This window comes from Pan paniscus, chromosome 3 (genome assembly GCF_029289425.2).
Source record: "Pan paniscus chromosome 3, NHGRI_mPanPan1-v2.0_pri, whole genome shotgun sequence".
Taxonomy (NCBI): Eukaryota; Metazoa; Chordata; class Mammalia; order Primates; family Hominidae; genus Pan; species Pan paniscus.
This window is the reverse complement of record NC_073252.2, coordinates 145,892,258-145,904,649: the sequence shown is the minus strand read 5'-3', so window position 1 is coordinate 145,904,649 and position 12,392 is coordinate 145,892,258. Positions and strand designations below refer to the sequence as shown.

Sequence of the window (12,392 nt, the reverse complement as noted above, 5' to 3'; positions counted from 1 at the left end):
AGTTTAATAAATATTGCCAACAACAGTACTTGGTATATAATATGCTAATATGTAACTGTTCAAAGTTATTACTCTCTGAATTTTGTATCATACTCCTGCATGAACTACTAAAGATTTTAAGAAAACGTTTTTAAAATATAGCCAAGATAATAAACAGACTTAAATAATCACTATTTCTCTTTATTTAAAGAGAAAAATAAAAACCATTACCATAAGCACATTTCATGCTCAAAAACTTGTGCTGCTGATTTTAAAGACTATTAGTAGATCCAAAATGCCAGTCTCAAAATTCATTTTTTTTGTTGTTGTTGTTGGAGATGGGGTCTTGATCTGTCACCCAGGCTGGAGTGCAGTGGTGTAATCACGGCTCACTGCAGCCTCAACCTCCCAGGCCCAACTGATCCTCCCACCTCGGCCACCCAACATGCTGGGATTACAGGAGTGAGCCACTAGGCCTGGCCCCAGATTTCATTTTAATAGGCTTAAATGTTTTTTTTTTTCTTTTTTTTTCTTTCATCTAAAGGTGACCCTGTACTCCTTCTTAATACAGCCTAGGAGGGCACAAAGGAAGGTAGAATGAGCATGCAGAGGGAACCAGGCTGCAAAGATGCAACCCAGAACTAAGAAAAGCCAACTGAAGACAACTCATGATAAATACAAGGAGTGTTCTCTGGTATTGTCTCAGTCTTGCATCATTTCTTTTTCCTCAACAGCTGGTAAGAATTCAGTAAGTAAAAATGAACTGGCCACAGGTTGGCTTTGTTCTATTAATTGTATACAACACTCTTAGATCATGGTCATTTTAATCATGGGCCATAGAGTTTTCAGAGCAACAGAAGTCACTTGGAATTGGTTACACAGAGAAATACCTTCTCCCTCTAGATTTCTGCTCATCTTCCTGGCTATCAAAGAAAACGTTTCAAATCAGTCACTCTTGACAGCCTTAAAATTCCATTTCATTCAGGATAAACAATACTTTGGTTGGTTTGAAAAGATGTTTCTTAGACAGCCCAGCTACCTCCTACGCCACAAGAGTTTCAAAGGGGGCTATAAAGAGAGTGACAGCTGCTTGAATTCAGAACTAGAAATTAAAATAAAAGCTATTAGAAGTGAAGAAAAAACCCACTCCACAGGGAGAGAAGCTTTAAAGAATTTTTCTCTCTTCTATAAATCTGAGTTACCTGCCATGAACTTATTTTCACCACAGAAGCAGCTATGTATTTTTTTTAAAGGCATTAAATAAGCTTTTTTCTTTTCCTCCTCCAGAGAAAGGGGGAAATGTTCATCCCACACAGAAGCACAGTTAAAATTACATAGGAAGCAATAGAAGAAGTTGCCTTTCACTTTGTCACTAGCATTGGGGTTGGTTGGGGGGGGGGGGATGCTGAGCCTCACAGGAGGTTTCTGGGGAGACACCAACGCAGGGGAGGCATCCCACATAATTTCTAGGCACGCCACAACTCAATTATAGCCCTGAATCTTCTGGCTGCCTTTTCCAACCCATTGATCTCATCATTGTAAAAGTGAGTTAAGAAATAATCTGTCTACATATACTGTCACACATTCAAGCCTGGTCTTAGATTAAACTTCACAACACAGTAATTCCATGTCAAGGAATCATAACACTGCTGTGAGGAGATGGCAAGGGGCTTCCGGGCTTGGGAAGTTATTATCCAGAGCCCACCCATGAAATGCCATGCCAAAAAAGAATTGGTAAGCATGGAGAAAAGACAGACTGCCCATCTTAAGGCAAAAATCTGCTTGGTCCAGTTACCTGGATTGATTATAATCTGCATCAAGCTGATCACATGTTTACAAGGAAACATCTATAGCTACAGAATGTCAATGAAAATCCATGCCAACAATGGTTTTCCAGTTGTCCTTCTCACACCTCCACATAGTTTGTGTCCTGCTAACATCGTGGGAAATACAGAGTAGTTACAATTCACTTATGAAAGCACATTTTCATAAAGAGGCATTCTATAGATGCTCTCTTGGGAACTGAGATTACAGAGTGCACTGCTGCCATGAATGTGAGCTATCCTTGGCTTCTAATGAAGGGTCTCACTAGAGTGAGTGGCCTCCCATCCCTTAATATGAGCCTATGGATGAACGTGGATATATGTGCCTGTGAGGAAAAATTGGAGAAAAATGAGCTGTACTTTGCTCATAGTTATAGGACTGTTCTTTTTCTAAGCACATGGAACATTTTAGTAACTATTTACTATTTCTCTCTTTCCACTGACTTTCCATATACACTATTTCCATATTCACTATTTATACCAAGACATTCTACACCATTTTTTACTAAACCTATTTTTCAAAGCAGTTACACATGAGAATACATATTGAACACACTAACAAAACGGCATGTTTCCTTCCTTTTGATGGAAAGATGGTCTGTTTTTAAGCTGCAAGGAAAAAACTGAAGATAAAAACAAAAACATAAACACAATGATAGATTTACCTATGAGCCTAATCTGTGGCGAATAATGTCCACTTTATCTGCCTTGATCTCGCCATCTAGTCAGTTAAGAAGTCCCCAATTTACTTTAACATCTCTCCCAGATATCCATTTTATTTTTGCTTTCTAGTGCTAATTCAAGTCCACTTCAACCTCAACCTAAATTACTTCATCAGCCTTTTACCATAGCTGCCTTTCAGATTTCTACTGGCAGATTAAGTCAGATTAAGTTTCTTAAGTATTATTTTCAAAATGTTACAACTCTTCTCCCTTGCTGAAAAATATTCAGTGGTTCCTCTCATCATTTTAAACCTAAAGCACCTTTCCCTGGCTTTAAGAATACTACCCTACAGCAGCAGCTAGAGTTTGAGTGCTTACTATGTGCCAGACGTTAGGCTAAACACATTAACAACTGAACCTTCTCAACCATCCTCAGTGGTAGATACTACTATCACCCTGATTTTGTAGCTAATAAAATAGATTTAGAGAGGGTAAGCAATTTGTCCATGAGTATACAGTCAGGATACATATTCCCCAGCCCAGGCTCCAATCCACCCATTTGTCCCTTAAGCTGTTTCTCCTGGGTCTAAGTCTTTCACATCAGGTCCGCCCATCATTCACAACTGTCAACACTGTCCCCTTCTAATCAGGGAATCTCCTACCCTCACACCTGGCTCCAGCTCTCTGCTCCTGCCATGCCTCAGTCATGCTACTCCCCTTACCTGAAACCCTTTCCCACCCAACTGCCAAAACAGCTCATTTCAAGGAAACCAGAAAGCACCCCCTACAGACTTCCCTTCCTCAGAGCTAGCACTGGGCACTTATTGCCACGTTGTTTCTTATTTCACTGCGGTGACAAACAGAATGGGAACAGAAAATTAGCTCCTTGAAAGGAAAAACCGTATGTGGCAGGATGTGGAGCATATAAAAGCTCTTCAATTGATATGCGGTATAATTCTGATTTTCATATCTAGTATAATAAAAACCACTAATAAATAGTAGAGGCAAAAAAAACTTCCAAATGGCTAACAGCATTCCATCGTTTAGAATTAAAAATCTACGTTTAAAAAGACCGCACAGTGGCCTGCTTTCTAGTTTTCTGTTCTCTTGCTCATGCCTCAAAATCAAACCAAATTCTTTCAACCTACCTAAGACGGCTAATTTATATCATCAGCATTGCTCTCGTTGACGTGTGACATTTAAATTTTAGCTAATTATTCAAAGTTCTAATTTGATATTACTCAGGCTGAAAGGACATCTATATATGACATATTTGTCCTACTCTGATTTTAGAGACTCACCTAGATCAAGATATGTTCCTACTTAGGATACAAGGAAATGATCACGTGTCATTGTTTATCCATCTCTGCCCCGCTCAACAGTAGTATTTTCATTTTTTTGCTGAGAAGGCTCTGTATCCTCATCACGGTATCTACCACGCTGTAGGACTACAATAACACATGCTCAACAAAATGTGCTGCAGTTAGCACATTCGTGATCCAAATGTTAAAGTGCCAACCCGACGATACCCAAGTAAGACCAACACTCAAATGTTATTAAATCTTGCCAATTGGCTTGCAAGATGATTTTGTTTTCAACTCACTATAAGTCATATTTTTTAAAGTTGCCTAAATAAGCTGCTGTATCATGTTACAAAAGAAGACAGGCAAAGAATACTTAATTACACCAGAAGATACATATAAAACCTAGTTCTGTAAATGTCTAGTTTTGTTTAAAATTAGAGCTAGCATGAAGAAAGAGATTCAGATGGTAATCCTCTTCTCCCCAACTCCCCAGACTTTTGCTTAAAATTTCTTCTGCCTTGAATGAAAAATAACAAAGATCACTTTGATCTCATAGAGCCTCCTGAACTTTCCTTGTATTTGGGGGAATTACAATAAACACAACAGCCCCTCTTTATTGTAAGAGATTGTAAGGACACGCACTTGGAGTGGGGGCAGGAAAAAACAAACACATAACATACATTTAACATTTTTAGAGTTATCTTACTAGTAGTTCTAAAGAAATAAAAACATGGGATATAACTTGAAAATGAAATGAAAGCAAACCTTTGATTTCTAATCTTTTCAGCACTTAGCAGCCTACCTCATATTTTGCTTTTTCATAACTGACTTAGCCAAATCTACTCAGCTTTGATGTTGAGATTAAATGTTATATGAAAAATGAGCAATATGGCTTCAACAAAATAATAAAAGATGAGAATCTCACAAAGATTTAACAGCTGCTCTAATTTAAGAAAACTAGCCAGATACTATATCCATTTTAGTTCATATTAATCATCAATAAAGAAGCTTAAGCAAGTAACTAGAATTTTACAGTCTTTTGCAAATAAATTTAATATCATTTAATCATATATTGCAAAGAAAAATAATGAGCATACACAGTATGGCTAGATGCACCAATGCCGATGGAAGTCTTTACTAAAGTAAAGACACTCTGTTTATTTAGTTAAACTGGTCATCTCTCAATTGGGAGTGGGGGTGAGGTTGAATGAACATAACAGAAAACATGTCTCCCAGCAGAGGATCTCCCCTCCGGCTTCATGCTGGGTTTTCTGCATCCAGGCCCATCCTACTGTGACACATGCTAACAGGCTTGCTGACTCTTCGCTGATGCTTTTTTGATCTGCCTGATGCTGAACTGAAACCAATTCCGAGTGTGTTCCAAGACTGGCTGTTTGGGACATCACACAGTTTCATACTCTACTCAGTGCAGAAGAAGAAATAACATACCACAAACCACTTCACTCAAATACCAAATCTCTGACCAAATCATAGGCCTGAAGAACATCTCCAGTCATCCAATGCAGTTCCTCGAATCTTGGCAGATAGTCTACACCTAACTTATAAGCAAAAACTATTCATCCTGTATTTAATTAAGTCAAATTAACTTACACTACAATGAGTCACAGGGCAGGGGCAGGGAAGAGAGAAGCACATTTGTATACACATTTTCTATCTGTCCCATATAAACTAGAACATTTGGAAAAATAATCAACCAAAGTTGTCTATAATAATGCATATTTTAACCCAAACTAGATTAACATGGGAAGTCACTTCACTACTAAAATAAGAAAAAAATACAAAAAAATTAAACTTTTTGAAACCTTCAAGTCGTTTTGACAATTATATGATTCAAGCTACTTAAAAAAAAATTAAGTCGTAATGACAAGAATACATCTTCTTTTGGCAGTAAAGTTTTCAATATGCTAAGTGACATTCAATAACATGAAAGTTTTTTTAGTATTCTTTTCCTATATGCTTCCTTTCAAATAAATGTATTCACTTTTTTTTTAGAATATGTAAAATATAAAAAGCCTATGACAAAATATAGACCCTACTCTGTTCTATCTGAAATAACTATTTTTTCACACAACTAAATCTTAACTACAAAAAACTGAGGGCAAGGGAGAATAATAATTTTAAGTTGCTTTATCTTATCATATAACCTCTAACATAAGATTAAATCACTATGACCAAACTTCAGAGTTTTCCTGATTCTGACAACTTAAAAAAAAAAATCCCAAAGTTGCAACCAAGGATGAATATAAAGCTATAAAATACTTCATGAAATACAAAATGTAGAACAAAACATCATACAAATAATGAACATAAAAACCATACTAAAGAAGTTAAGTAGCTGACAATCCTTTCCCTTAAAAATCAAGTAATTTTAACGAATTATTTTATAACCTACAAGTTAGGAAGGCTGTGATTGTACACTAGCTTGAGTGTTCCCATAAGAGATGTGTTAAATACCACTACAGAAACTTCTTAACATTAATAATCACTTAGCAATCCAATGATCAAAAGGTTAATCCACTAAATAAATTTGATTGGCTATTACGATTCCATTGCTAAGAACATCAAAATAGTAGACGTGATCCTAAGACCAAAATGTCCTTCTTTAGTCATCTACCTCATGAAATACAGTCAATTCCATTTTGCTCAAGGGCCAATGAGCCATTTGAGGTATTCTGTGTCTTCTTGATTTCTTTTTCCTTTCCTACTTTCCAACATTTGCTTATTTCACTATTTATTAACACTTCCATCAGAGGACAAGTGAGATGTAAGAGAAGGTGCAATTCAAACCAGTCAGTTTTACTCCTTATCAACAACTCTGCTGAGAAAGAATGAACGTAAGAAAGAGACCGAATAAAAAAGTTAGCTAGGATCAGAAGTTGAAATGAGTGTCTAAAAGGAAGTTCTGAAATTATAGCTTAATTGTAATGATTCATGCCCTTCCTCTGGAAATTAACTATCCGACTGTAAAACTAATATTTGTATCATATGTACCTACGTCTTGAGCAATATAAAAAAATCCCACATTTTAGCCCCCCTGTGTCGTTACAGGAGGCATTCCGAGTCTTCCTAGAGATACCTCTAAGTCAGGTAAGCTGAAGACAGTTGTCACCTGCTTGCGTGGATCTCTGGATATTAACCACCTGGTGTGTGCATGCAGCTGCCTACAATGAAGGCATGGTATCTGTCACCATCCTCATCCCCTTCCTCACTCTGCTAATCTCACACATCCCAACTAAGGTAACCTGGGTAGCTCAAGGCTAATAAATGAAAGATTCTCTTTTTTGAAAAAGAGGACTAGAAGAAGAATGAAGACTACTTTCAAATTCAGCAAATGTTCTCAATAAGAGGAAGGCCTCACAACACGAGTCACAGCTTCAGGCTGCATACTGAAAACGCAGGTTTGGATACCAGAATCATCTTATTCTCCACACCAATAACCATATGATTACAAATCAGCAATGGGAGGCGTGTGCATGGCTCCCAGTCTTGTTTTGTATGGATCAGTGTTGAAAACTCAGATTTCTAGGCTTTGTAAAAACTGGGCAATCTGGCAACACTGAAACAACAGGGCCACGTGGCAACGATTAGCTGAACAGGGTGGCTCGGAAGGGACATGAGAACTTCCACTGGCCAGAGTTCCACTGCAGCCCAGTTCCCACAAGCCTGGCCCAGGTAGGCAGGTCAACTTGCCACCCCTGCCATAAGATGAAGCATTCTGCCTGATGAACAAGTCAGAAAAATGGGGCAAGTAAGGCACACAAGCCATAAACCCCAGTGCGATGGTGAACTGTGCCTTTAATCTAGATGCATTTAACATGAGACTCCATCCGCTCCTCTCATAAAAGATCTGCTTTAATTTTAGTTCCCCTTCCATTTGTCTCAGGGTTATGTAACCTCACAGGAGGTCACACAAGTCTCCCAAAAAAGAAATTTAAGCTGTCTTTTAAAAATAAAAAAAGAACCATGCATAACAAAGACAAACACAAAACCGAAACTTGCATTTTCTCCCTTACAAAAAAGCTTCACCCTCCCTGTAAATCTCAAAATTATAATCTTAAGGGAAGAAGAAATTAAAACACAGACGACAGAAAACTGTGGCCTGCCCTGAGGACATATGATACGCCATACTCTCAACATGCTATCAAGCAAAAAATATCATTAACATCTTACCATCTTCCAGCTCCAGACAAAGATTGTAGACGGCCACGGGCCTCTTGGTTCTCTGGCCTTGTCTCTTCGACTGCCTTGGTGGCGCATTTGGGGGTGATGCTGACAGGCAGGTGGGCTCAGGAAATGTAGTATCGGGTGGCGTCCGAAAAATCTTCCAACAAAGCATAAAGGACAGGAATTATTTACCATGAACAGAAACCTGTGTGTTACTCCAGTAAACCAGCACCACAACATTTGATTTGGAGTTCATTCAAGACAGGCTAGAGCCCAAAATCCATTCCTTCCAATGAAGGGAAGAGGTCATAGCCTTTTATTTTTTTAACAGAAGATTCCAAAATAAAATCTCTGATTAAATTTAAATCAAAACAACATCAGATTGTTATACATCAAATAATTCATTCCAAAACTAAACAAGTAAAACTATCTTTAGCAGATATAGACAGTACCACAGCCCTTCATCTCCAAAGGAAGCAGCCAGGATAAAACATTAAAAACAAGTATTCCATTAAATTTTATGGAAGGTTATATTTACACCAAAACATTGGCCTCAATTTTTTCCAAACTACGTAAACAGAAACATATGACTGCAAATACTTTTTACACATTTAAAAATAGCCTATGCTTATGAAATTACCTTTCTAGCTTCCCATTTACATTTTTCATAAAATGTTTTCTAGATTTTATCAATTCATTTAATACCCTCTAACCCCTCTTTTATTTCCCCTTTCATTTATGAAACCTAGAATATTAGCACCTTGATTTATCTATAATGTCATTCACAGATCAGTAATAACAACATTAATTAAAATGTGCTGCTCCTTTGCTTAGCAAATTTCTTCTTTTGAGAAAAGCGATTTGTGCCACAAAGAAAGCATATCACACAGAGGTGACTGATAATAGACCCTCCATAGCTGTGAGACCCCAGTTCAGAGGCTTCCTTCCAGCAATGCTGCAGGTCCTTCATTCTTCAATAAAGTCATAAAGTAAAATACATTAGAGATATCAACCTAATAGAAGCTGCATCTCCAAAGGGCTGACGTTCCTCAGGTGGAAGCAGAAAACAGGAAGAAAGCCAGCCAGCTTTAAACAAAACATGAATATAAAACCCACAAATACCTAATGTATGTGGGCCTTAAATCCTAGAGGGCGGGTTGATGGATGCAGCAAACCATCATGGCACATGTATACCTATATAACAAACCTGCACGTTCTGCACATCTATCCCAGAACCTGCACATTCTGCACATGTATAATTTAAAAACAAAAAGCACTGTGAGAATGTCTCACTGTTTTATATTTTTTATATTAAAAGTGGTACACAACCTTCGATACAAGTGAGGGTATATCACTTACATATGTGTATCGCTGAACAACTAACAACAATGCTGGAGTTTTAATTGCACAGTCAAAAAGTTCGCACCTAAAAACTATTATATACCAATAAAAATAAGCTACTTCAAAGACAGCATTTGCTTTATAGTCCCATACTGCCCCCTCATGTGTAAATGAAATTTTTAAAAAATGATTTAAGTTACTGTAGACAAATATGTGCTAGTGAAAATTTAATTTATTGCTCCAACTGGTAACCTGCCAACACCATGTTTCCACAAAATCTGTGTTCCAATAGACCACTCTGGCCAATAGCAAACTACTTATCTGCCTAAAAAATCCTCTGCTGCCTGGACTATTATCCACAGCTGGATTTACTGTCATCTGTCATTGTTCAGATGTAAGAAGGTTGTGGGGTGGTGGGAACAGGAGAGCAGTTAAATTGAGAAGTCCGATAACAGTGAAGGAGAGAAGAAAAGCCAGGAAATATGACTCCACCGGAAAAATAAAAAAAATGGCACCTGTGACATTTAAAACAGCTCCCTGGCTTACCTACTAATATGTTTGATGTTTACAAATATGGCAGATGCCTCTAGGATGTCACCAGAATAGAAAACCAAACCATACACACAGCCAGTATATCCAAAGCATAAATTAGCAATGAAAAAGTTATATCCCAACAACTGGTGATGGACAGATGAAAACCTTCCAAACAGACCCTCTTACAGGATCATACTGACTGGAACAGTGCAAATGCTGAAAACTGCCCCACCTCTGTCCTCCAGTTTGAAGTGAGGGTGTTGCGGAAAGGGTGTGGGGGGTGAGGTGTGGAGGCAACCCCAAACTCCAGAGCCAGACTACCAAGCAAAATGAGACCCTGCAGAGGACTCATCTCAGTCCTTCCCAGCACCTCAGTCCAAATCTCAGGGCTGGGTCCAACCCGGGTTGGTCTCCAGAAGACTTAAGGCACTGTTTAGCTCACATCAGAATATCTGGGAATGAGTAACAGGCTTTGGAGTCTGTTTTGTTTTCTTTGGTTTACATCTTAGAGCTCCTCAGGTGATTCTTTTGTGTAGCCAAGACTAAGAAACAGTGATTTAGATATAGGTATTCTACAGCTATTTTACACTTATCTTGGATGAACAAAAGTCAAAATCAAAACACCAGAAAATGGGAGTGTAAATGAGTTCAACCACTGTGGAAGACAATGTGGTGATTCCTCCAAGATTTAGAAACAGAAATATTAATACCATTTGACCCAGCAATCCCATTACTGGGTATATACCCAAAGGAACGCAAATCATTCTGTTATAAAGATACACGCACAAGTATGTTTGCTGCAGCACTATTCACAATAGCAAAGACATGGAATCAACCCAAATGCCCACCAATAATAGACTGGATAAAGAAAATGTGGTATATATGTGTGTGTGTGTGTGTATATATATCTATATATATATTGTAGAATACTATGCAGTCATAAAAAGGAACAAGATCCTGTCCTTTGCAGGGACATGGATGGAGCTGGAAGCCATTATCCTTAGCATACTAATGCAGGAATAAAAAAAAAACAAAAAAAACAAAAACAAAAACCGCATGTTCTCACTTATAAGTAGGAGCTGAACAAAGAGAACCCATGGACACCTGGGGTGAACACACACTGGGGCCTGTCAGCGGGGCAGGGGGAGGGAAAGCATCAGGAAGAATAGCTAATGCATGCTGGGCTTAATACCTAGGTGATGGGTTGATATGTGCAGCAAACCAGCATGCCACCATGTTCATGTAACAAACCTGCAAATCCTGTACATGTAGCCCCAGAACTTAAAAGCTGAAGGGAAAAAAAACACCAGGAAAATTATTTCATAAAATCTGGCACTGTACATATATAATCAATTCCTTGAACCTTGCCAAGTCCTGAGGTATAAAATATGTCAAAGATTCTAAATACACACCACACCCTCAATAAGCTCTATGTTGTATAGGCTGAACATCCCAAATCCAAAAATCTGAAATCTGAAACACTCCAAAATCTGAAACTTTTGAGCGCTGACATGACATTCCAAGGAAATGCTCATTGGAGCATTTTGAATTTCAGATTTTCAGATTTGGGATACTTAACTATTACACATAATGCAAATATTCAAAGCTCAAAAAAAAATTGAAATTCATAACACTTCTGGTCCCAAGCATTTCCATTAAGGGATACTCAACCTGTATTAGCATTTCAGAAAGCTAAGCTATCATCCCGATTAACACAGGTAGCAAATCACAGATGCTCATCTGAGACAGCACTATCCTGGCTTTTAAATCTTAACAGCTATGGAAGGTTAGGTTAGACGTTTTTTTTTTTTTTTTTTTGAGGTGGAGTCTCACTCTGTCGCCCAGGCTGGAGTGCAATGGCGCGATCTCGGCTCAGCTCGGCTTGGCTAACTGCAACCTCCGCCTCCTGGGTTCAAGCGATTCTCCTGCCTCAGCCTCCTGAATAGCTGGGATTACAGGCACGCACCACCATGCCCAGTTAATTTTTGTATTTTTAGTAGAGATGGGGTTTCACCATGTTGGTTAGGCTGGTCTCTAACTCCTGACCTCGTGATCCGTCCGCCTCTGCCTCCTAAAGTGCTGGGATTACAGGTGTGAGCCACCATGCCCATGCCGGGCCAGATTTATTTCTTAACACAGTGTATCTCATTTTCTCATGTGCACAATGAGAACCATAATGCCTGTACTACAGGGATTAAGTGGCGTAATGTTTATAAAGTGTTCAGTACAGTGCCTGGCACACAGTAGCCAGAAATAAATAGTAGCTATTTGTATTCATAATATAATTGTAACAGCAAATAATTATAAAAATGAATTCAGACCTCATGACTCCACTCAACTGCTATTTTAGAGGGCACTAATTTCTTGGAGTCTTGAATATTCCCCAAATTCAGTGCTCTGAGCCAAGTTATTTTAAAGTGCTCTGGAAAAGGACATCAAGTAATAGGCTAAAGAAAAGTAACAAGTGGAGCACCTTTTCAAAATTCCCAAGTAACCTGGAATCAAACAACTGTTTCCTGTATTTATTTCTGCACTTTAGCACTGAAATTTTGGATATAAATTAC

The 12,392-nt window shown here is 38.3% G+C and overlaps 1 protein-coding gene across 3 annotated transcripts in view; it reads right to left on the bottom strand.

Moving 5' to 3' along the window:
• The window catches only part of ARHGAP10 (Rho GTPase activating protein 10), a 361,433-nt gene that overhangs the window by 45,257 nt on the left and 303,784 nt on the right, over positions 1 to 12,392 (bottom strand). For all 3 annotated transcript variants that reach the window (XM_034959225.3, XM_003815856.5, XM_008968883.5), the window contains one exon: positions 7,960 to 8,110. In XM_034959225.3, the coding sequence (XP_034815116.1) occupies positions 7,960 to 8,110 (151 nt within the window). The remainder of the gene's footprint in view (positions 1 to 7,959; positions 8,111 to 12,392) is intronic.